Genomic DNA, 23,720 nt, shown 5'->3' on the forward strand with positions numbered 1-23,720 from the left:
TTTCAAATGACAAAAGACTTTTCAACGCTATATGGAGAAAATTGAAGATTTTCTTTAAGTGACTGTATAGTGAGTTTATTGTTTTCAAAGTGAAGTTGATTCACATTTGAAGGATTTTGATATAAAGTTGGTATTTTTGTTTATTGCCCTTTCTTGTCTAATTGTGTGAGTGTCGCTGACAAATCAAAATTTTGAAAGCTGTGCCGCGAACGGTACTGCCATTACAACATTGTCAATTCTAATAGCATGGCATGCAAAGAAGTGATGGATTTGCAATAATCCTTTTGAAAGCATACAAAATGTCCATTAAAAATAACTTTATTTTTATTTTTACATGTGTCATGAAATATTCACAAAAATGAATAGTAAATGTTTACTACACGAATAATGTAATCATTCAATACTATATTAAATCTTAGTTTTCTTCAATTCTAAATTTGAAAGAATGTTTATTTAATACGAAACAAATATTTTCCATACTTTATTAGATAAACTGACATTCTTATATAACTACCATCAATTTTGACATAAAATATTAAAGTCATATGTCAATTAGCTAACTTAGATTCCAACGTGCGTTATGACGTCATTGGAATCTGCAATAAAATAGTTTCAATGAAATTGTCAATCGGCTATGAATAAATATACACTAACATAATAAAGACATACTCTTTGCATTTCAAAATTAATGTGTTTTGGTTCACTTGTAACTTTCTAAAAACACGAACAATAACCAACAAAAAATATACCTGCTTATAGGCGTACTGTTTAATATCTGTTCCTTGTATCAGTTTCAGCACTGCGAAAAATTTGTAAATTATAGTTACTCCAAAAATTAAAATTGACAAATATATGAAAGTTTTATTTCAAATTTCATAAACCATTTGCTTCTTAGTTTATTTGTTATTAAAAATTGAAATATTACTTACATGAGACTTAAAAAGTATTTATTATTCGTTCTTCGGTCTGAGTAAACATTAGCAAACACGACTTCAACCTTTTTGATAGAAGTTTGTTAAAAATATGGGGATTTAAATACTTCATAAGCTATTTTTTCCCATTTTGTTTTATTAGTACTAGGACTGAGCTCCTCATTTAACTGTTCAGATTTATAAATAATCAGCGCTTTTTTGTTAATTTTTGTATATTATTTACGACACATTTGGTCTATTCACAGTAATAAAAAAACACTTTGTCGAAAAAATAATAAATTTAACTGAACAGAAATATGTTGTCATACATATTTTTTGTCATTGTTTTTGACAATTATATGCAAACTTGGACAAATTACTTCTCAATTATTATGTTGTTTAATGCCTACTCTAAACCAGTTTTTGAGACAGCGTTAAAATAACCGTCGTGAAGGTGTTAAAATCGGTGGTGAAATTATTAATAACTTCAGATACGCAGATGACTCCTCCATAACGGCAGTCTAGAAAACCTTCAAACCCTGTTGAATGGTGTAAACAACGAATGCACTGAAAAGGACTTAACAATCAACGCAAAGAAAACAAAATGGATCGCGGTCGGAGAAATTACTATCGAAGACTCGGTACTAAAATTAGATAACAAAATCCTGGAAAGGGTGGAACACCTTAGATATCTGGGTAGCTAGATTGACTGCAGGGTTGAAAGCGACGAGGAAATTTCGACCAGAATAGAACTTGCACGAAAGAGCTTTATTAACTGGAGTTCTGCATTGTGCTGCAGAGGAGTCATTGACCGCAGATCTAAGAGAAAAAATCTTAATAAATCAGAAGCATCTGAGTTGTGGTGTTACCATCGTATGCTCAGAACTCAAGGACAGCACGCATATCTGAAACCCGCTTTACACCAACAATAAATTGATGAAGAAATTGACCAATTTCTTGAAGCTCAAATTTTACGTGTACAAAATGTATGGTTTTTAGTACAAAGTACAATTTGACATCCAATTTTACCCACAAATCACCTAAAGTGTTCTGTGATTTTACCGTGAATCAAAAGAAAATGAAGGAATTTGACGAGATAGAACATGTTCTGTTATAGGACATATTTTATTTCGTCAAATTTCTTCATTTTTTTTTTTATTCACGGCAAAATTGGATGTAAAATTGTGTTTTGTTCACGTCAAATTTGACATTAAAGAAGTTGGTCAATTTCTTCATCAATTTATTGTTGGTGTAAAGCGGGTATTATGAACATATGATATAGACCACACACAAAGAGGGGAATTGATCAACATTTGCCAAAATGAGAAAGATCCAAGAGTTTGGTCATATAATGAGAGGACCTTAATATCGCTTACTCCGGCTATCTCTCAGGACAAAATTGAAGGAAAACGCTGGGTCTGGCTGAGTAACATTAGAATATGGTCAAACGGTCAAGGAATTGTTTGTTCTTTAAAATCCATATCACAAAACTATAATTAATAGAGTTAGGTTTATGAATTGAAAGAGTGCAACAGTAGGATTAACCTATCTATTTTCCAGGAAAAATATACTTCATACTAAATAAATAATAAAAATTAAATAAATTACTAAATATATAAGTACGATAAATCACAGCAAGTTATAGATCTCATGAGTTATTTCAAATACAGATATGTAGGACACTAAAAAAATCACTCTGCAGATCTAAACGATGATAAATCACTTATTTCTTAAATTTGATTAATTATCATGTTAGTCGCTTCTTAAATATTCAAAGTTTTCCATACAGGGATGAAAACCAAGAACAAAATACAAGTGTATAAACAGTAAAAAAACCAAAAAGTGTTGTACGGAAAGTCCTTCAATGCCTTTCAAACTCGTAAGCATGTTCAATTGTCAAAATTGTCAAATTTTCAATAGGCGACTTTAAAGCCACGACTTAAATGGTTTAAAAACTCTGAAAAAACTCTCATATTCTTTTAACACTAATCTAGTAGTACACTTTCCTTATTAAACAATATTCCTAAAATTCTTTCATAATAGAGAAATCTACTGTACACAAAACAAAATGTAAAATAGACTCCCTTGCGTGTAATGGCCATTATATAAGTATATGTAACTATAAACATTGCAACATTTTGAAAAATGGACCCTCTTACACATGTCATAATGAAAATTTGAACTATATTTTTTAGGAAGATCATAAGGCCTTTTCTTGAAATACTAATTTTTCTTTCAATACTCTGTAGTACTTGGATCCATTATTCAAATATTTTTTGAAAACACATATCATAACTTTTTGAAAAACCTCATGATATGCATCTACTCGTTATATATGGGTACGTAATCCATAAAAAATTAATTTCAAAAAAAAATAAAAAATATACACATCATCTGAAAATTAATTTACTTCCTGGTTGACCTCTTAGTTTTTCTTGGTGGTGGTGGCTTAGAACTTGCTGGTGCTGGTTTTGTGGCTTTTGAAGTAGAAGGAGTAGGTTTTGGAGACTTTGCACCTGTAAAATCAATTTTACCTTTTTAATACTATAAAAACTTTTATTACTATTAAGTTTATTATAAGTGAGAGAAATAAATTCTAAAAGGAACAATAATAGCATTCCGAACACTTTAAACCATAATGCCAAACCAGTTCCGATGGTCCTACCATAGCCAAGATGTTTGCTCAGTACTTTGCTGCAGTATATAGTGAGGACGAATGTCCTATTCCAAATAGTGCAAGGGCTAACACTAGTTTCAACATTGCTGGTTGTGACTTATCTATTTCAGAGGTATACAGGGTGCGCCAAACCTCTGGTCTTCTTTGATTACGGCTAAACTATGAGATATACAAAAAAATGTTTATAACAAAACTAATGTGTATCAAAGAGGTCTATAATTTAAAATTATTTTTAATTATACAGGGTGAGTCAGAACGACGGTATGAACCAAAGTTGTATTTTTTTAAATGGAACACCCTGTATATTAAATCCTTTTTGAATATATTATTTAAAAATATGAAAAATTTGTATAAGGTCTTATAGGCCTAAAGTTAATAATTTTCGAAATATTTACATTTTTATTGAGAAAAATGGTAATATTTATAGGGTTGTGGATTATGTTTCCAAGGAAATAAAAATTTAGGTGATAGGTCAAAGTTTTTAAAATATAGTGTTATTTTTAAATAATTTAATATTTTTTACTTTTAGCCATAAAATATACAGTGTGATCACTATTTGCAAATACAAAATTTTCTCATTTTTTTTAAATGGGACACCCTGTATATTAGTTTTGCGTTTTGTAGTAAATATTACAACCTTTCTTTTGGTATAAGGTTGTATGTACCTAGCATGTTTCGTTTTGTAGATATTTTAAAAAAACTATAGATTTTACGTGTTTGCGGATTTTTTATTTAAATTTTTTTTGCAAAAAAAAAAATAATTATAATCTGGTTTTAGAAACATACACTAAAATATAAAATATGAAAATAAAAACGTAATTAAAGATTAAAATAAATCGTATGCTAGTACAACTCAATTGAATTTAATAACTTTAAATTATTTTACAAAAAATATTTTACCATATTAATGAATGCATAAAATAGTTACTAAATTAAATAAACAACCAAATTTTAAATCAACCATAGTAATTTTTCTACTACAGCAACTTTCCTGTACCAAATTAATTGTTAGTTAAATTATATTTAGTTAAACTTTTAAATTGACTTACATACATCTTGAGAATATAAAAATTATTATAAAGTATGCTTTGAAACAAATGAATGTTAAATTACGTATTTTTTATGGGAAATAAGCCACAATTTTACTAAAAAATGAATTTATTAACGTTTCGAAGCCCAAATCGGGTTTCGTTGTCAAAATACAAAATACTATTAAATACAATAGTATTTTGTATTTTGACAACGAAACCCGATTTGGGCTTCGAAACGTTAATAAATTCATTTTTTAGTAAAATTGTGGCTTATTTCCCATAAAAAATACGTAATTATAAAAATGCCACAAGGAAATAGCTTCAGAACAACATGAATGTTAAATGTATCATCCAAATTATTTATTAATATAAATAGTATTTACTGGTGTCACAAAAACTGGTAATACTTTTGTAGTTGAAATTTTTGTAACAATTTTTTATATTTTAAATTTTAATTTTTTTAACCGAAAAATGTTTGGATATGACATTTGTTTTGGGCGAAACCATTCGAAATTATTACCAACTTTTGTGACACGAGTAGGTACATAGATACTATTTACTTCTTAATATACTTCCATAACGTTCATTTGTTTCAAAGCATACTTTATACGTTCTCAAGATGTAGGTAAATTAAAAAGTTATTAACTGATCTTACTCGTAAATACAATATAACTAACAATTAATTTGGTACAGGAAAGTTGCTGCGGTAGAAGAATTACTACGATTGATTTAAAATTTGGTTGTTTATTTAATTTAGTAACTAACTTATGTATTCATTAATAAGGTAAAATATTTTTTGTAAAATAATTTAAAGTTATTAAATTCAATTGAATTGTACTAGCATACGATTTATTTTAATCTTTAATTACGTTTTTATTTTCATATTTTATATTTTAGTGTATGTTTCTAAAACCAGATTATAATTATTTTTTTTGCAAAAAAATTTTTAAATAAAAAATCCGCAAAAACGTAAAATCTATAGTTTTTTTAAAATATCTACAAAACGAAACATGCTAGGTAAATACAACCTTATACCAAAAGAAAGGTTGTAATATTTACTACCAAACGCAAAACTAATATACAGGGTGTCCCATTTAAAAAAAATGAGAAAATTTTGTATTTGCAAATAGTGATCACACTGTATATTTTATGGCTAAAAGTAAAAAATATTAAATTATTTAAAAATAACACTATATTTTAAAAACTTTGACCTATCACCTAAATTTTTATTTCCTTGGAAACATAATCCACAACCCTATAAATATTACCATTTTTCTCAATAAAAATGTAAATATTTTGAAAATTATTAACTTTAGGCCTATAAGACCTTATACAAATTTTTCATATTTTTAAATAATATATTCAAAAATGATTTAATATACAGGGTGTTCCATTTAAAAAAATACAACTTTGGTTCATACCGTCGTTCTGACTCACCCTGTATAATTGAAAATAATTTTAAATTATAGACCTCTTTGATACACATTAGTTTTGTTATAAACATTTTTGTGTATATCTCATAGTTTAGCCGTAATCAAAGAAGACCAGAGGTTTGGCGCACCCTGTATACCAAATTATCTAAGCTAAACATACATAAGGGTCCAGGGCCTGATGGAATCCCACCAAAGTTACTGAAATACTGTAGTTTTAATCTTGCTCGTCCCTTATTCTTTAGTTAGGGAGTGAATTCCCTTCCGTTTGGAAAGTTAGTTTTATATCACCGATATTCAAGAATGGCGATAGAAGCAGGGTTCAAGGCTACTGATCTATTAGTATCTTTAATACTATACCTAAACTATTCGAGAGTTTAATATGTGACAAAATTAAGCCTACTATACAAAACGCAATAATTGAATAACAGTATGTATGGTTTTGTTATGAGGAGATCAACTGAAATGAACTTGTTAAATTATACCTCCTTCTTAAATGAAGCCTTGGAAAGCAAACAACAGGTAGATGTGATTTATACAGATTTTTCCAAGGCATTTCATAGGGTCAACCATACGTTATTGTTACATAAGATCGAATAGTTAGGTTTCTCTGATCCTCTGCTTAGTTGCATTCGAAATTATCTATTAGATAGAAGGCAGGCAGTTCGTATTAAGAATGATTTCTCTAATGAAATTATAGTTAAATCGGGGGTACCTCAAGGCTCCCACTTAGGACCTATCTTTTTTAATTTATTTATAAATGACATAAATAGAACTTTCAATTTTGCTCAATTTCTTCTATTTGCTGATGACCTTAAATTATTTCACATAATTGTCTCTGATTTGGATCGCTACAATTTGCAATCAGATCTTAATGGTCTTGTGGAATGGTGCTCACTTAATGACATGGACTTAAATGCAAACAAATGCCATGCTATAACTTTTACTCGACTGAGAAACTTTGAGAATAATTCTTACTATATACGGGACACTAGGTTACAATTAGTTGACTCAGTTATCTGGGTGTTATTCTTGACACTAACTGAATTTCAACCTACACATTAATAGCATGGTTTCTAAGTCATTAAAGATGCTTGGCTTTGTTAAAAGATGTAGCTATGACTTTACGACTGGTCATTCTTTAAAACTTCTTTATTGTTCTGACTCATTACAGAGTCGTCGTCAACATAAAGATCTTTGCTTCTTATATAACTTAATTCATGGTCATAAATTCTGTCTCAATCTCACTCTTAAATAAAATTGATCTACGTGTACCTTCAAGAACCACCCGTTCTGTGACCACCTTCCACGAAGTCATTAACCGTACAAACTATGGTTCAAGTTCCTATCTCTATAGAACTATTAAATTAGCAAACACATTATCTCCGCATGTTGTTTTCTTTATGAACGACTTAACTGCGTTTTCCACACAATTACATTTATATTTAACTTAATGTTTTAATTTCAGGACTGATTTGTCAATTACTGTTATTGTCTTTGTTCTAAGATAAGTTGTATTTGTCAATTGAAAAATGTTTTAGATATTTGGATTCTATTACTTTATATTATAGGACCAGCTCTCAATTTTTAAATGAGAGCAAGTAATTTAATTATTGTTTATTATGTATTTACCAATTTTCTACTAGATCTTATTTTGAATTGTTTTTCTAGTTTGTGTGACATTTTAATTGTATTATGTACTAATGAACATCAGTCCGTCAATAAATAATAAATTATTACAAAAAAATAAGAACTCCCAGATCTAAACAATAAATCTGAAACTTCCGTGGAACCACTTTCTGGTATCATCCTTAATCTCTGCCTTTTACAAAGTATAAGGAAAGTATACGACGAATAAAGAAGAGAAAAGGCACTCTACAATATGCAGTCACATTCCGTCTATTCGTCTAGGAAAAAATTCCAATGAAAGTTGATTCCGTGTACTCAAAATATGAGTTAAATGAAATATTAAAAAACAGCTTATGTTTCATTTCGGTTCAGAGGTGATCCACCATCCCCATACATACGTTTCTGTCTCTCCAGACGTCTTCAGTGGGGCTGCATGGACACCTCTGAATGGAAACGAAACCAAGCTGCCTATTTATTATAAGTGTTTGTTAGACTGAACACATGTAGTACAGTTGTTCTTATGTTATGGCGATTTGAGGACAACTTTACTGATTTCATTATTTTTTTTTTTTTAGTTTTCTAATACTGTGTTACTGTGTAGAAGGTTTTTACGAAAAAAAAAAACTAAGAAAATTGAGCAGAAATTTTAATAATTTCAGAATACTTAACAATTATTTAAAGGCGCGTTTAACACTTTCGCATTTGATCGTTGGTACGACGTAAATGTCAGCTAGTCACTAGCAAAATTATTATTATGACCACCTATGAATTTTTACAAAAATCAACAACTATTCCACTATTTTTGTTTAAAAATTATTGTTAAATTTAATTCATTTATTTAATGTTAATGTTGTACATTAACTATAATAAAAATAATAAACAGCAATAAAACATGAAAATATTACATATTTATATTTTGAATGTCCGACTGGTCTATTATTTGAGAAATAATGACATTATTTCGAAGTCTATTAAGTACGATATAACGCCCAAGGGCGTGTTATTAGTTAGTATAGGGCCTATTAAATTTAAATAACGAGTTAAAGACTGTCAAGTTGACAAATAAAACTCTAAGTAAAACTATGGTTATGGTTACCACAATTACGTTACGACTATTTCTGGTAAATGTACTTATTTGAAAACTAATTAATTCAAAATACATTCAAATTTTTTGCATATAAAGAATAATTTAGTCGGACATTAAACGTTAAGGCACCACAGGTATTATAATAATAATGCTTTCGGTCAACGTATATACCTCGAGCCGAAGGCCCTCAGTCTATACACCATTGACCTCAAACGTTATTATCCTTATTTATTTATTTATTTATTACGGGATGTCCCCATTTTTACAAATAACAAAAATAAATTATCCTAACCATAACACAAATACTAAACTAAGTATTAAATAATTAATAAATATTTTTAAAACAAATGATTATAATTTAAGTAAATTAAAATTCCTGAAAATATGTATTATTAAAATGAAAATCTCTGACAATTAAAATGAAATGAAATGAAGACTCCAAGGTAAAGGTCACTCATCTTCGATTCCTTACATACTCAGTCAGGCAGTGCTTACATCTTACAGATCTTGTATCCACCAGATCATAAGATTGACTAAAGTCATTTCCCAGTGTCTGAATCCTGTTAATTGGAGAGAATTTGCCATAGTTGGTGTGATAGTGTTTTATAGAAAATTTGGGCATGTCTCTAAGAATTCTAGTGCTAAATCTAAAGTTGATAAGACTTAATAAATCAGAACAGTCGGTGGTATAGTCAAGTAGTTTATAGAGAAAAATTAAATCACATTTACTTCTGTAGTCTTCTAAGGAACTGATATTTAGCCTTGACCCTAATTCCACCGAAGACATGTTCTTTAAGTTTAATCTATAAGCACAAATCCGGAGAAACTTATTTTGAATTTTTTCAAGGGTGTAAATATGGTTAAAATAGTATGGTGACCATACTATAGAAGAATAAGACAGGATACTACGGACGAAAGTAATACCCTTGGTACCTTAATAACTATTTAATATATTGTTTAGCCCCCTTCAGCCTTGACTACCTCTTGTACCCTCCTTGGCATACGTTGAATGCAGTTAAATTTACTTTGCTTCAATTTGTCGTTGTGGTTCAAATGATATACATATTAGTTTTTCAATCAAAACAATTGTGTTGGTGAATTTTTAAATGGTAATTTCTCGTTTTAAAAGCTCCTAAACATTTACATTAATTAAGGTCAGGAGCTCAACAAAATATTAAAAAAAAAAACAAATATGTAATAATAATAGTCTCCCATTTTATACCGCTCACGTGGCTTTGTGAGTATAGCAGGCTAGTCTGCTATATCTAGGGCCTACGGTATACAATATGTAATATTTTCAAATGTTTAATTGCTGTTTATTATTAAATATATTATAGTCAATGTATAGCATTAACAATAACATTACACACCAAAATTAAATTTAAAAATAATTAAAAAAGAAAAAGTAGTGGAGCAGATGATTTTTGTAAAAATTCAAAGGGGGTCATAATAATTTGACCAGGGACTGTATATATAGTAGGTCGAATTTATGGAGTTCCGGTGGCTAAATAATCTTTCCCAATTCTTTGGGAAAACAGAATAAATAAATCATCATTTTCTCAAGAACAGAAATATGTTTAAATAGTGATATTATTACACTGCTGAAAAACAGAGCAAGACAACTGAATGATAGTCGTGCAAGTGTACAAACAAGCTACCAACGATTTCTTCAAAATGTTGATCTGATTAAGAAAGGCGCAATAATAGCACACATACATAACGGATAGTCTACAACTACATCATCTGATGCCATATGCTGGATCTACTGGCAATGGTTTTCTGCTAAAAGTAGCTTATGCCATTGCACACACAAACCATGTCTGCAAAGTACATTATAGCAACAGTTTTTTGGGACAGGGAAGGACTTATTCTTGTCGACTTCCTGGAATGTGGCTCAACAATTAACTAAGCGAGGTATTGTGAAACATTGGAAAAGTTACGAAGAGCGATACAAAACAAATGCAGAGGAAAGCTGGGCTCAAAAATATTGTTTTTGCATGACAATCGTACTAAAGTGGGCAAATCGGCAAATCGTACTAAAGAAGTCCTTAAAAAATTCAAGTGGGAGGTATTGTATAGTCCGGATCTTGCACCTGGCGACTACCACCTGTTTCTAACAATGAAGATCTGGTCTGCAACGCAGCACTTTGGTAACTCAGAAGGTAGAATTTTTTATCGTTTGTGTTTCAAAGTTAATTCACCGCTGTGATAAGTGCCTGAATTTGTTGGGAGATTATATAGAAAAATAGTATTTGAGTGTCTCTTTCAAATGTGTATAATACACTATTTTTCTTGTAATTGTTTTTTTTTTGTTCATTCCAAAACGTAACAAACTTTCTGGATAGCTAGTGTGACCAACTAGCCCGAAAAATCCGGGACATGGCCCAAATTACGAAGTTGTGTCCCGGCGTCCCGGACAAAGCTTCCGGGCCATCCGATTTTTCAACGCTTTGGTAAAATTCTATTTTGAAATTTTCAATACGTTATTCTTCTACGAATTCATAACAAATTGAATTGGTAGGACAATAATAAGGTAATATTAATACCACATCAAAAACGCAAGCATTTTATATCGTGGTTTTATAGTTGTACGAAAACTCAAACTGTGGACTTTTTCGTTTCTGTATTTTAAACAACATAAAAATGGCCTGAAGCTGTTTTCTTGTGGCATGTTTGAAAAGTATATTTTTGATGGGATTAAGCCACAATTGGTTGTAATGATAATTACATTTTTATATTAACCTAACTAAGGTTATATTTACTTATTACAACCAATTGAGGTTTAACCCCATCAAAAATATCATTGTCAACATAAAAATGTTAAATAATCAATAAAATGATGATATTAAAATTCTATATTTAACACGTTGACGGACAGAACATCTATAGACGTCTAATTTCCAGTGATGTAATGTGACACAACGTCTATAGACGTTGCATTTTCCCTATTATACTTTGCAAAATACATATAGTGTCACAAAGTCACAACACTTGCTTAAACATTTGACGCACTGTCCGTCAACATGTTAAAAAAATGGCCCGATTTTCATTGAAAAGTCCCGGATTTCAGGTATTTTTTTAGCCTTGTCCCGATTTCGACTGAATTGGAGGTCACACTATGGATAGCCCATATATATGACAAATATTTTAACTGTTCCGGTAACTCCTACTGCAATATTCAGCTGTGTGATGGATGACCAAGTTATCGTTAACGTAAAGTTATCCTGTAGTTATGTTATAATCCTCGAATTGGTGTGATGTATCATACTTAACTTAACTACTTGCGTTATTTCTTGACAATTCTCAAGTTATCTGGTATATCAACTGTCACTTTATAACGCGACGTTAAACCTCAAGTGAGATAACTCTGTAGTTATGTAAGGATATGCAAGGTTAGTTCATCTTTTGACTTGTTTTTAGATAGAAATCAAGTGAATATTCAATGAAGAACGCTGCTTCATGTTGTCCTAGGATTTTGTGCGGCATGTTATTAATTTAATATCAAATATAAAGCAGTGCAAAATTAAAAATATCAAAAAAATAGACTTCGAATAACAATTAAAAGCCCGTAGGTAATAATACTTTACTCATAAACTGAAACTTGAGGCTGTCCAACACAATTTTCTGAGATATACTGCCACTAACATGCATGTATACTACAGCTATTCTGCATTAGAGCGCATACTGAACTTATCTCCTCTTTAGGTACGCGGAAAACAACAAGACTTAATAATTTTATTTAAAATTATCAACGGGCTGTGTAACTGCCCTGAGCTTCTCTCCAAAATATCTCTATTTGTCCCCAGTCGTTCGACTAGGCAGGTGCAAACCTTTTATGTTTGTTTTCATAGATTCAATTATTCTTACGACACATTTATTCCTAGAACTCTTCGATTGGCTAACTCATTAAATAACCTCGAAATTTTTAATATATCAGTTTCCCGCTTTAAAAATAATATTTCTTCCCTAACTTTTTAACTTTTTAATACTTTCGGCCAGAGCTATTGTATTGTGATTAGTGTTACATGACCTGTATGTATTAGATAACTCAAAACCGTTATACCTTGGAACATTTCTGAATTGATTTATGTGTTATATTTTGTTTGTAATTGCACTGACCTATATGTTATCTTATTCTTTTTTCTTTTTAGTAACTGTACTACTCATAGAATTATTTTTTCTCAAACCACTTTGTTATGTTATACAGTCAAACCTGCCATATCCGGATCAATGTGGCGACAGACCGATCCGGATATGAAAAAATCCGGATATCAAGACCACTACTTCCTTTATAGTCTCTGAAACGTTTTCTCCTTCATACATTCCATTAATCAACTCCGTCAATAACTTTCGTCGATAGACACGTATTATAGATTCTATAATACATTATTTCGCCATCTTTTAGTTCTTTTAGTGCGTTGTCCAACAGCAGGACTGCCTTTCTCGGTAGATTTCGGTAGATCCAGACGGCGCAGAACCGTCCGGATATGGGGAGGTCCGGATATGACAGGTCCGGATATGGCAGGTTGTGCTGTATTATGATAATTTAGAACACTGTAACATTTATATTTGAATAGGGCTTGCCCGTGAATAAATAAATAAATAAATAAAAAAATAATAATTAACGATAAAAAGTAAAGCTAATAATTTAAGAATAGAAAGGTAATACAATTTTAAAAATCATACAAAAATCAACTCGAGATATAATTGTTGAATATAAGTTGAAATTTATAAACATATGCAGTGTTGCCAGAGAAATTTTTGTAAATGCACTGGAATGACTGAAATAGTGACACAAAATGTACTAAACCAACACATTTTGTACAAAAACTTGTCAAGCCTGGGGCATGTTCCGATCAATCTCTCGCGCTCACTCTAACTTGTACTATTTCTACATAAGGTTCTCTTTGTTACTTCAAACTTTGTTAGTCAAATGTTATTTCTCTTTTTTAACGTTGAAGAAATAACTATCTCATAACGGCGACAGATACATCACACCGAATTTACGTAAATAGTTATGGGCACGTTATCCATGAAAGTTATCTTAACTTTAACTCAAACGTTAAAGATAACTTCGGTCATCCATCACACGGCTGATTACTGGCTTATAGATGATTTTCTTTATAGCTTTCCAGTTCTTAGTGTTTTAAGGAATTTCTTAATATCACAGTGCCTCTGCGTGCAGTTCCATCAGGTGGTTGTAGTTAAAGAACCTTGGCTATTAAGTTTAGTTCATGAGAATAATGGTTTAAGCAGTTTGCGTTATATAGCGCTATTTTTAGTATTTGAAACATTAAGAGATTTTCGTGATTTATTATTGTTCTCACTTGTGAAAATGAAGTCTCCCATCATAATTTTTAGTTTACAGGCATCATTAGATTGTCCTGAAGTGTTTTGTTGGGACCTTCTTGATTATGTTGTTTTGATGCAGTGCTAGGAATGTTATCCCCTGTGTTGTACCCCTGTTTTTAGTTATTAAAGAGTTTAGTTAATGAAGAAAAAATTAAAATTGTCTACTTACTACTTTTAGGAGTACTTTGAGGCTTCGGGCTACTGGAAGAAACAGCAGATTTCCTTCCAATTTTGGCTAATACCTTGGCCTTTTTCTGATCCACCACAGGGCTGGTTTTTGGTTCACTTTTTCTCTTCCCCCTAGCAGACCTGCTCGTCGATGCCGGCGTCTTTTTGGGTTCAGGGAGCTTTTTAGCGGGTGTTTGTTTCTTTGCTGGCGTAGGGGTTTTCGACGGTTTCGGCTCGACCTTTCGAACTTTCGGTGTTTCTGGAGCTTTCTTGGTTGGAGTTTCTTTTTTAGGTGACTCTGATCTCGGTGGAGCTTTGCGTTTTACGGGAGACTTCTTTTTCACTAATTGTTCTTCATCTTTATATAAAGATAAGTCCACTGAAACAAGTTACATAGAAGTAAGCAATAACAAATACATATTTCTAATTTTTATTGGAAGTAAAGCTTTCTTAACGCGGGTTACGATGGAGCGGTGGATCGCGCAAATATATGATAAAATATAAAAACGACTGAAACGCAATGACTATAACGACAGATCGCGTGACAACACACCGTCACAGCATATAAAACGCAACAGCAGTGACACACTAGAAGGCGGGAAAAGTTCGCGCACGATTACTGCGCAGATCGTCGGCCATTTTTCGCGTAGTACCAGACAGTGTAGAAAATCGACAGTGTTGCCGATTTGTACATAATTTTCAGATTTACTTAACTTTTATGACATATTAACTTAAATATTTTTAACATAATTTTATAGGTATGCCTGTGGGAATTATGTCAATAATTGGGACATAACACAAAATATTGACGATGAATGGCGATTGTATTGTTAATATTTTGCAGAAATTCCAGAAAATATTCAAAAAGAATCTCTTACGGGTAATAAAGTTAGTGCAAAAACTGATACTGGAGCAATGCAGAAATAAAAAAATCACATTTTCTTAGATATCGTTGTCTGTCGACGTTTAAGATAGCAAACATTAAATTAGTGTTAGCAAAAGTGAAGGAGTAAAAGAATGTTACTCCTTTCAAACAGACAAAAAATGTTAAATTATTTTAATCACATATATGTAATCTTTATTTTTACAAGATGAGGATGAGGAAATTTTATTTGAAAGCGTTCCAGATGTAGTTTTATTATAGTAATATATTACATATAATTTTGTGACAAGTATTTTTGAATTAGGAAGTTGAATAAAATAACTTTTTTCTTAATGTATTATTACCCTTAGAAACTACCAAGATCAAAAATTTTAACATAATTTTTGGCAAAATCTGATCATTTTAGCAGTGGCTTAATATAATTTCATATAGTGACATCGGTAACACTGATGAACGAACACATCACATCACCACTGAGATGTACTACGCGAAAAATGGCGACTCTGTACTTTTCAACTTCAAAGGCGGCATCGGGGAGTGTCCTTGCTGGTCTAGTTTATTATGCTGTGACACTGTGGTGTAGTAAACGCAATCCCATGCATGTTTCTTAATAAAATACATAGCATTAAAATAAATAAAATTAAATTAAATACCATTGCTTCGTATGTGCGTAGACGATACGAAAGCTATGCTTCCCCTCCTTGGTCAGTCAAGGACCCAACAACCCGATTCAACACAATAGGTACTTGAGTATGACTTTGACATAAGTTTGACTTGGTGGAGTAAATGCTCAAGCTTGAGTACCGACTATAAATAAGGGCATAAGAATTAAGAAGAGAATAAAGATAATCCAATTATTTATTGACGTTGGCAAATGCAGCTAAGCAAAACCAAATAGCCTGCTTAAAATCCAACGTCGAAAGAGAATTGCGTATGAATTAAATTTTACTGGCAAAAATTAGAAAAGCATTGTGATTTTGAGTCAGTTCAGATCGCGTTGGATGCTTACTTAGCATCTCAAAGCGACACGTCGCTTACTTAAGCAAACCTTTGTCAAAGTAGGTGAGAAGTTTCTGGTGTAAGCTACGATGGTTTTCAAGTCATGAATTATATTATACACAATGTGGAAATCTACAGGGTTGATCAATTTTAACATTAAATTCATGAAACTTCTCTAAGATGTGTCTTAATATAAACATTTGTTGTAGACCTTTGCTTGCAGAAGCCACTTTGCCAGTTGTAGTCAATTGGTGCGTTCGGACGACCATAGCGGCTGGCTGTCAGCAGAAATCGGCTGAGTGGTTGTATCCAGCCGTGATAGGGAAAGCTTAGTAAATCTCTCAGCGGCTGACTTCCAGCGGTGACGTCTGACAGCTACTGCTGGCTCAGCTGTACAGCCGCCGTGGTCGTCCGAACGCACCCATTGGTATACACTTGACAAGATCTTATACAAGGTGTCCCAAAAGTAGCGGAACGGTCGAATATTTTGCTAACTGAACATCGGATCGAAAAACTGAAAAATATGTTTTCAATAATTTTTAAAAATCTATCCAATGACATCAAATACGATCCCCCACTCCACCCCTTGGAGGTGTGGTTGGGGGCAATTTGAAATTTTAAATAGAAACCCCCAGTTTTTATTGCAGATTTGAATTTTTTATGTAAAAGTAAGTAACTTTTATTCGAGACATTTTTTCGAATTATGGATAGATGGCGCTGAAATCGGAAAAAACCATTTACCGTGATACCGTAGGTAAATTATAGAGACGGTCTAACATCTCGAGAAATACACTTCCAAATGAAAAACCAAAAAATACGTGTTTAATATTTTTCAAAAACCTATCGAATCACACTAAACATGACCCTCCACCCCACTCCCTAGAGGTGTGGTGGGGAGTAACTTTAAAATTTTAAATAGCAACCTCCATTTTTTATTGCAGATTTGAATTCGTCATAAAAAATTAAGCAACATTTATTCGAAACATTTTTTTAGAATTGTTGATAGATGGCGCTATAATTGGAAAAAGACAATTTATTAGCGCCATCTATCAACCATTCTAAAAAACGTTTCGAATAAATGTTGCTTACTTTTTCAAGATGAATCCAAATCTGCAATAAAAAATGGAGGTTGCTATTTAAGATTTTAAAGTTACCCTCACCCCACCTCTAGGGGGTGAGGTGGAGGGTCATGTTTAGCTTTGATTTGATAGGTTTTTTAAAAATATTAAATACGTATTTTTTGGGTTTTCATTTGGAAGTGTATTTCTCGAGAGATTAGACCGTTTCTATAATTTACGTATGGTATCACGATAAATTGTTTTTTTCCGATTATAGTGCCATCTGTCCGTAATTCGAAAAAATGTCTCGAATAAAAGTTGCTTACTTTTACATAAGAAATCTAAATCTGAAATAAAAACTCGGGGTTTCAGTTTAAGATTTCAAAGTTACCCCCCACCCCACCTCTAGTGAATGGAGTGGGGGATCGCATTTGATGTCATTGGATAGATTTTTATATTTCACTAACATTTCGTGTAATAACTCTATCAGGGCTTCACCGCGCTGCTTAATGAACTCTGATTTAACGTTGTCTGATCCTGATGATTTTTCATTTGACAATCAAGACAAATTGATCAAACCTGTAGTAGTAATCTAAAAAAAAAAATAGTACAGTCGAACCCGCTTATTAGAATACCGGGTCTAGGAATATCCCGGTTTATAAAATATAAATTTGAGGTCCCGAAACGGTTTTACTAGCCACTAATGAACGGTTATTAGAAAATCCCGGGTATAGGAATACATTTGCTAACAGCAAGGCTATTCCAATAAACGGGTTCGACTGTAGATGGACCTGGGAGGTTCCTAGATGGTTCAACTGTAGATGGACTGTAGATGTGAAACCTGGGTAATGACGAAAAAAGATGAAGCCAAACTGGGACATTTGAGAGAAAGAAGGCAAGACAGCACATGGAGAATCAGGAGAAACGACGATGTTAATGAATTGAATGAAGGGTATGATATTGTAAAATTTGTGAAACTCCAACTCATCTGTAGAGGAAGTTTTGTAAATCTTGCTTCCATATGGTGAATGGTATGTCAGATGTAAGCTCATACAGTGTTAATTTTGGTGGTGGCGGAATAGTACTATGGAATATGGAGTGATATTTCTTGGACAGGAGATACAGAACTTGTGGAGGTGATTGGGAGAATGACAGCTGATAATATGTACCGGGTGTCCCAATAAGAATGGCGCTCGGCCATATCTCAGGAACCGTTTATAGTACAGCTTTGGGAAAAAAAATTTATAACAAAATTTGCCTCGAGAAAAGCCTGGAAATTATTTTCATAATTGTAAGTCCACCTCTAGAGGGCGTAATTAAATATCAAAAATTAAAAAATCGAAATTTTACAAAATTTGCCTAAACTGGAAATCCGATTATCGTATTCTTCATAAAATTCTGCGCATATTTTATTTCACAAGTTTAAGTCTACCTGTGCAAATAAGAGGTGGGGGTGAGTGGGAACATTGTTATGAAAATATCGCTGTAAGTCCGGTTCTGCTTAATCGATTTTTGCAAACTTGGTCTTGTTGAAAACAGCTCTTTTTCATCAATGTAATAGTTATAATTTGGAAACAGCCTATTACGTAATATGCCGGTTAGGAGGCGCTATTCATTTTCTTTTTAGAAATCTAGTTTTCTTTGGAAAATATTAAATACAAGTATGTATTTTTTTCCTGTATTACAAAATTAGACCCAATTAGCAACAGAATACCGAAAACCTCATGTCTATACCTTTTTTCTATCTCGAGATATCTTAAGAAACGTGTAAATTTTAAACATAACTGTTGCTGTCATATAAGTGGAAATATAAGAAGCAAGTAGTGTGCTTTGGAAAAAAAACAAAGAAACATTTTCCAGATGTCACCGTATATAAGAAATCAAAACAAAATATGAAAAACTCTACTACTGGGGTGATGTCTTTGGGGATATTTCACTGCATATATTCTAGCCGCAACAGTTGCATTTCTTATGCATTCAAAGAATGTGGCTATCATGTCAGATGCTTCTTAGTTTGTAAGAATCATCTTGAATTTCACTCTGTATAAATTTTATATAAATTTTAATAGAAACAAACCGCAACAAACCATCAATGACCAAATTTTTATGTTTTACTGATTTGACACATCATGACTTTTTGAAATTAATCTAATAGTTCTATTTTTTCCATATCACACTACTTGTTTCCACTTTGACTTCCTTAACTTAGTTTACCGGTGACAATAACAGTTATGTATTTATCTTAGTTGGGAATAGGATAATTGATATTAAAATATAATGAAATAAAAATTAAAAATTTGTGTAGAAAATCTGACGTTTTTATATTTTCTACGATTCATCGAGAGAAAAGCAAATGCGCGGAGGCAACAATTCATAAAAATTTACATATTAACGCTATATTTTTGGTATTATTTTAAGTATTAAAATTAGTGTAATATTTAAACAAAAATAAAATTGAAACTGTTTCAAATATATTTATTTCGTTAAAATCATAATAGTAGAAGTATAACTTCTTACTCGCGTACAAAGTACACACACTCTTTTTTGTTATATTTTATAGTGTTATTTGTCTTATTGTTGTTTTGATTCATTATATACGGTGACATCTGGACAATGTTTCTTTGTTTTTTTTTTCATAGCACACTACGTGCTTCTATACATTTCCACTTATATGACCCAACAGTTATTTTTAAAATTTACACGTTTCTTAAGATATCTCGAGATAGAAAAAAGGTATCGACATTCGGTTTTCGGTATTCTGTTGCTAATTTAGTCTAATTTTGTAATACAGGGAAAAACATACATACTTGTATTTAATATTTTCCAAAGAAAACTAGATTTCTAAAAAACAATAAATAGCGCCTTCTAGCCGGCATATTACGTAATAGGCTGTTTCCAAATTATAACTATTACATTGACGAAAAAGAGCTGTTTTTAACAAGACCAAGTTTATAAAAATCGATTAAGCAGAACCGGACTTACAGCGATTTTTTCATAACAAGGTTCCCACTCACCCCCACCTCTTATTTGCACAGGTAGACTTAAACTTGTGAAATAAAATATGCACAGAATTGTATGAAGAATACGATGATTGGATTTCCAGTGCCCATTCATTAGGCAAATTTTATAAAATTTCGATTTTTTAATTTTTGATATTCAATTACGCCCTCTAGCGGTGGACTTACAATTACGAAAATAATTTCCAGGATTTTCTCGGGGTAACTTTTGTTATAAATTTTTTTTTCCCAAAGCTATAGTATAAACGGTTCCTGAGATATGGCCGAGAGCCATTCTTATTGGGACACCCGGTACATTAAAAACATTTTAGAAGATCATACATTGAGGTGCAAAATTAACCGGACACCTTAAAAATGGGTCATTTTTGATGTCTCGAATTTCCTAAACCTGTTGTCTGATTTAAGTGATTTTTTAATATGTTATAGCCTTATTCTTTATCAATATCGCTGTAATAATATTGTGGCTAAACAGGTAAATTTTCATTGCATACCGGGTGTACCAATGAAACTGTGTTTTTTTCTTAAACTTCGCATCACCCTGTGGAATATTCTAGCATTTATAAAATACTCAAATTAAAACCCAACTACAGCCTTATGTTTTCTCAACATTCTGTTTTTTGATTCATTCGCCTAAGTAGGACCATAAAAAAGTTAGGAAATTTAACAACTAGCCATGTTCTTTATTAATACAGGGTGTTTCTAAATAAGTGCGACAAACTTTAAGGGGTAATTCTACATGAAAAAATAATGATAGTTTGCTTTATAAACCTATGTCCGCAAATGCTTCATTTCTAAGATAGAGGGTGTGTTGAAATTTTTCTTACAAACTGACGATTTATTTATTGCTTAAAAACCAGTTGAGATATGCAAATGAAATTTGGTGGGTGTTAAGACGTAGTTATTGTACATTTTTTTGACATACAAGTAAGAATTTAATATTCACCATTGGCGCGCATACGGGTAATATAAGCCCTCATATTACCTGTATGCGCGCCAATTGGCAATATTAAATTCTTAATTGTATGTCAAAAAATGTGCAATAACTACTTCTTAAAACCCACCAAATTTCATTTGCATACCTCAACCGGTTTTAAAGCAATAAATAAATCGTCAGTTTGCAAGAAAACTTTCAACACCCCCTATATCGGAAATGAAGCATTGGCAGACATATCGTTGATAGAGCAAACTGTCATTATTTTTTCATGCAGAATTACCTCTTAAAGTTTGCCAATTATTATTTAAAAACACGCTGTATTGATGAAAAACATGGCTAGTTGTTAAAGTACCTACCTTTTTTATTTTATTATCCAACATAAGCGAATGAATCAAAAAACAAAATGTTGAGAAAACATGAGGCTATAGTTGGATTTTAATTTCAGTATTTTATAAATGCTAGAACAGCGGTTCTCAAACTTTTTGAGTCATGTATCACCTACAGTTCTTTTTATTATTTTTGGTACTACGTATATTTTTAGATTGTATTATCTAGACTTACTAAGTATGTACTACTATTTTAATTTTTTTTTCGTGTTTTGTGTATCACCGCAAATAATGATATGTACCACCAGTAGTACATGTACCACAGATTGAGAACCGTTGTGCTAGAATATTCCACAGGGTGATGCGAACTTTGAGAAAAAAACAGTTTGATTGCTACATCCGGTATACAATGAAAATTTACCTGTTAAGCAACAATACTATTACAGCGATATTGCTAAAGAATAAGGCTATAATATATTAAAAAATCACTTAAATCGGACAACAGGTTTAGGAAATTCGAGACATCAAAAATGACCAATTTTTAAGGTGTCCGGTTAATTTTACACCCAAGTGTATTTTGCCATTTGCCAGCCATATTGGATAACAAATTCGTGTTAATGCACCATGACACAGGTCTTCATGTCGATAGAATAGTGAATACTTACGTTGATGAGATTGAATTTAAAAATTATATTGGCCACCATATAGCCCATATTAAATTTAAATTCGATTTATATGATACATTCAAACATCGCATTCGGAAAAGAAATCCCATTTATATGACACTGGGGGCAGCACAAAAAATTTTATTTCACACGTTAATTTCAAAATGGGCAACATTTTTATACGTGAGTGTATAATAGCAAAACATTTATAAACAAAGATATTACTTACGACCATCGGGATGTTCCTCAGATACGGAAGGTTGAGAAATTTCTCCCTTTTCAACAGCCAAACATCTTTTCAAAATGCTGTCCGTCCTCTCCTTTTCCTTGGGTTTTAGTTTATATCTTCCTTTACCGACTTTCGTCAAATCTAAACTAGTTAAAATGCAGTCGAAATCTGTCAAATCATAAAAGTCGGGAGTGTATATCTCCCCACTTTTATCAGTTTTGTCTTGAGATAGCCAACGAATTTTTATCTTCGACGAAGATTTGTATACGTTTTGTATCGCCTGGCATAAATAGAAACCCCCCTCTGAGTTTCTAACAGCAAGAAATTCATTTTTATAGAAATAAATAAGTTTATCGTCGTTATTTTTACTTCGAGGCGTGGACGAGCTAATTTTTGTTATAATTTCAATTTCAGGTAAGGGGCTTTGGTAGTGCTGCGTCATCATTCTTTGTCTTTTTGTTTTCCCAGTGGCAGGTGATTTTTGTGGAGTTTTCGTTTCTGTTTTGGCTTCTGGCTTAACAGCCTTGGTTTTTCTTGCCGGTGTTTTTGGTGGAGTTTTAGCAAGTGGATCTTCATCTTTTTGGACGTTTTCAGCTTCTGTTGCCTCTTCATTCGACTGTTCTTCACCTAGAAGAGAAATAGTATTTTAATATTGATGTTGTTCTGAAGCTATTTTCTTGTGGCATTTTTACAATTTTAACTATTTATAATGGGAAATAAGCCACAATATTATTAAAAAATGATTTTTATTAACGTTTCGACGCCCAAATCGGGTGCCGTTGTCAAAATACAAAATACTATTAACATAAACAAAAATGTTGTTGATTACTAAAAAAAATTCTTCTAATAATTTATTTAATTTGACTCATTTATATCGGCAATTCAGATACATACGATACATTTTAAAGTAGAAGACTTTAAAATGATATTGCCAATATTTATGCCAAAATTCAACATTTCAACAACATTCAAAACAACCAACACATTGAGATCTATTCTATCTAAAACTAAACCTAATAATGAACAAGAAAGGACAAAGAATTGTATTTATAAAATACCTTGTGAATGCGAAAAGTTTTATATAGGTGAAACATCAAGACCATTAAACGTTAGAATAAGTGAACATCAATCTTATATTAAAAATAGAGAATTTGATAGATCTCAAATATGTCAACACGCATGGGATAATGAACATAGAGTTCAGTGAAGAGATTCAAGTATAGTCCTGAAAGAAACAGATAGTAAAAAGAGAAAAATCAAAGAAGCGGCTCTAATTATGCTAAACGAAACCAATTGTGTCGCAAATTCCTCGGTGGAATGCAGT

The 23,720-nt window shown here is 31.7% G+C and overlaps 1 protein-coding gene across 2 annotated transcripts in view; it reads right to left on the reverse strand.

Moving 5' to 3' along the window:
* Nucleotides 1-302: 302 nt before the first annotated feature.
* The window catches only part of LOC126886456 (neurofilament heavy polypeptide-like), a 77,810-nt gene continuing 54,392 nt past the window's right edge, over nucleotides 303-23,720 (reverse strand). For both annotated transcript variants that reach the window (XM_050653403.1, XM_050653404.1), the window contains exons 6-8: nucleotides 22,397-23,023; nucleotides 14,287-14,664; nucleotides 303-3,427 (exon numbers count right to left, since the gene is read on the reverse strand). In XM_050653403.1, the coding sequence (XP_050509360.1) occupies nucleotides 3,318-3,427; nucleotides 14,287-14,664; nucleotides 22,397-23,023 (1,115 nt within the window). In that variant the 3' untranslated portion in view covers nucleotides 303-3,317. The remainder of the gene's footprint in view (nucleotides 3,428-14,286; nucleotides 14,665-22,396; nucleotides 23,024-23,720) is intronic.

Source organism: Diabrotica virgifera, chromosome 6 (genome assembly GCF_917563875.1).
Source record: "Diabrotica virgifera virgifera chromosome 6, PGI_DIABVI_V3a".
In the NCBI taxonomy this organism is placed as follows: domain Eukaryota; kingdom Metazoa; phylum Arthropoda; class Insecta; order Coleoptera; family Chrysomelidae; genus Diabrotica; species Diabrotica virgifera.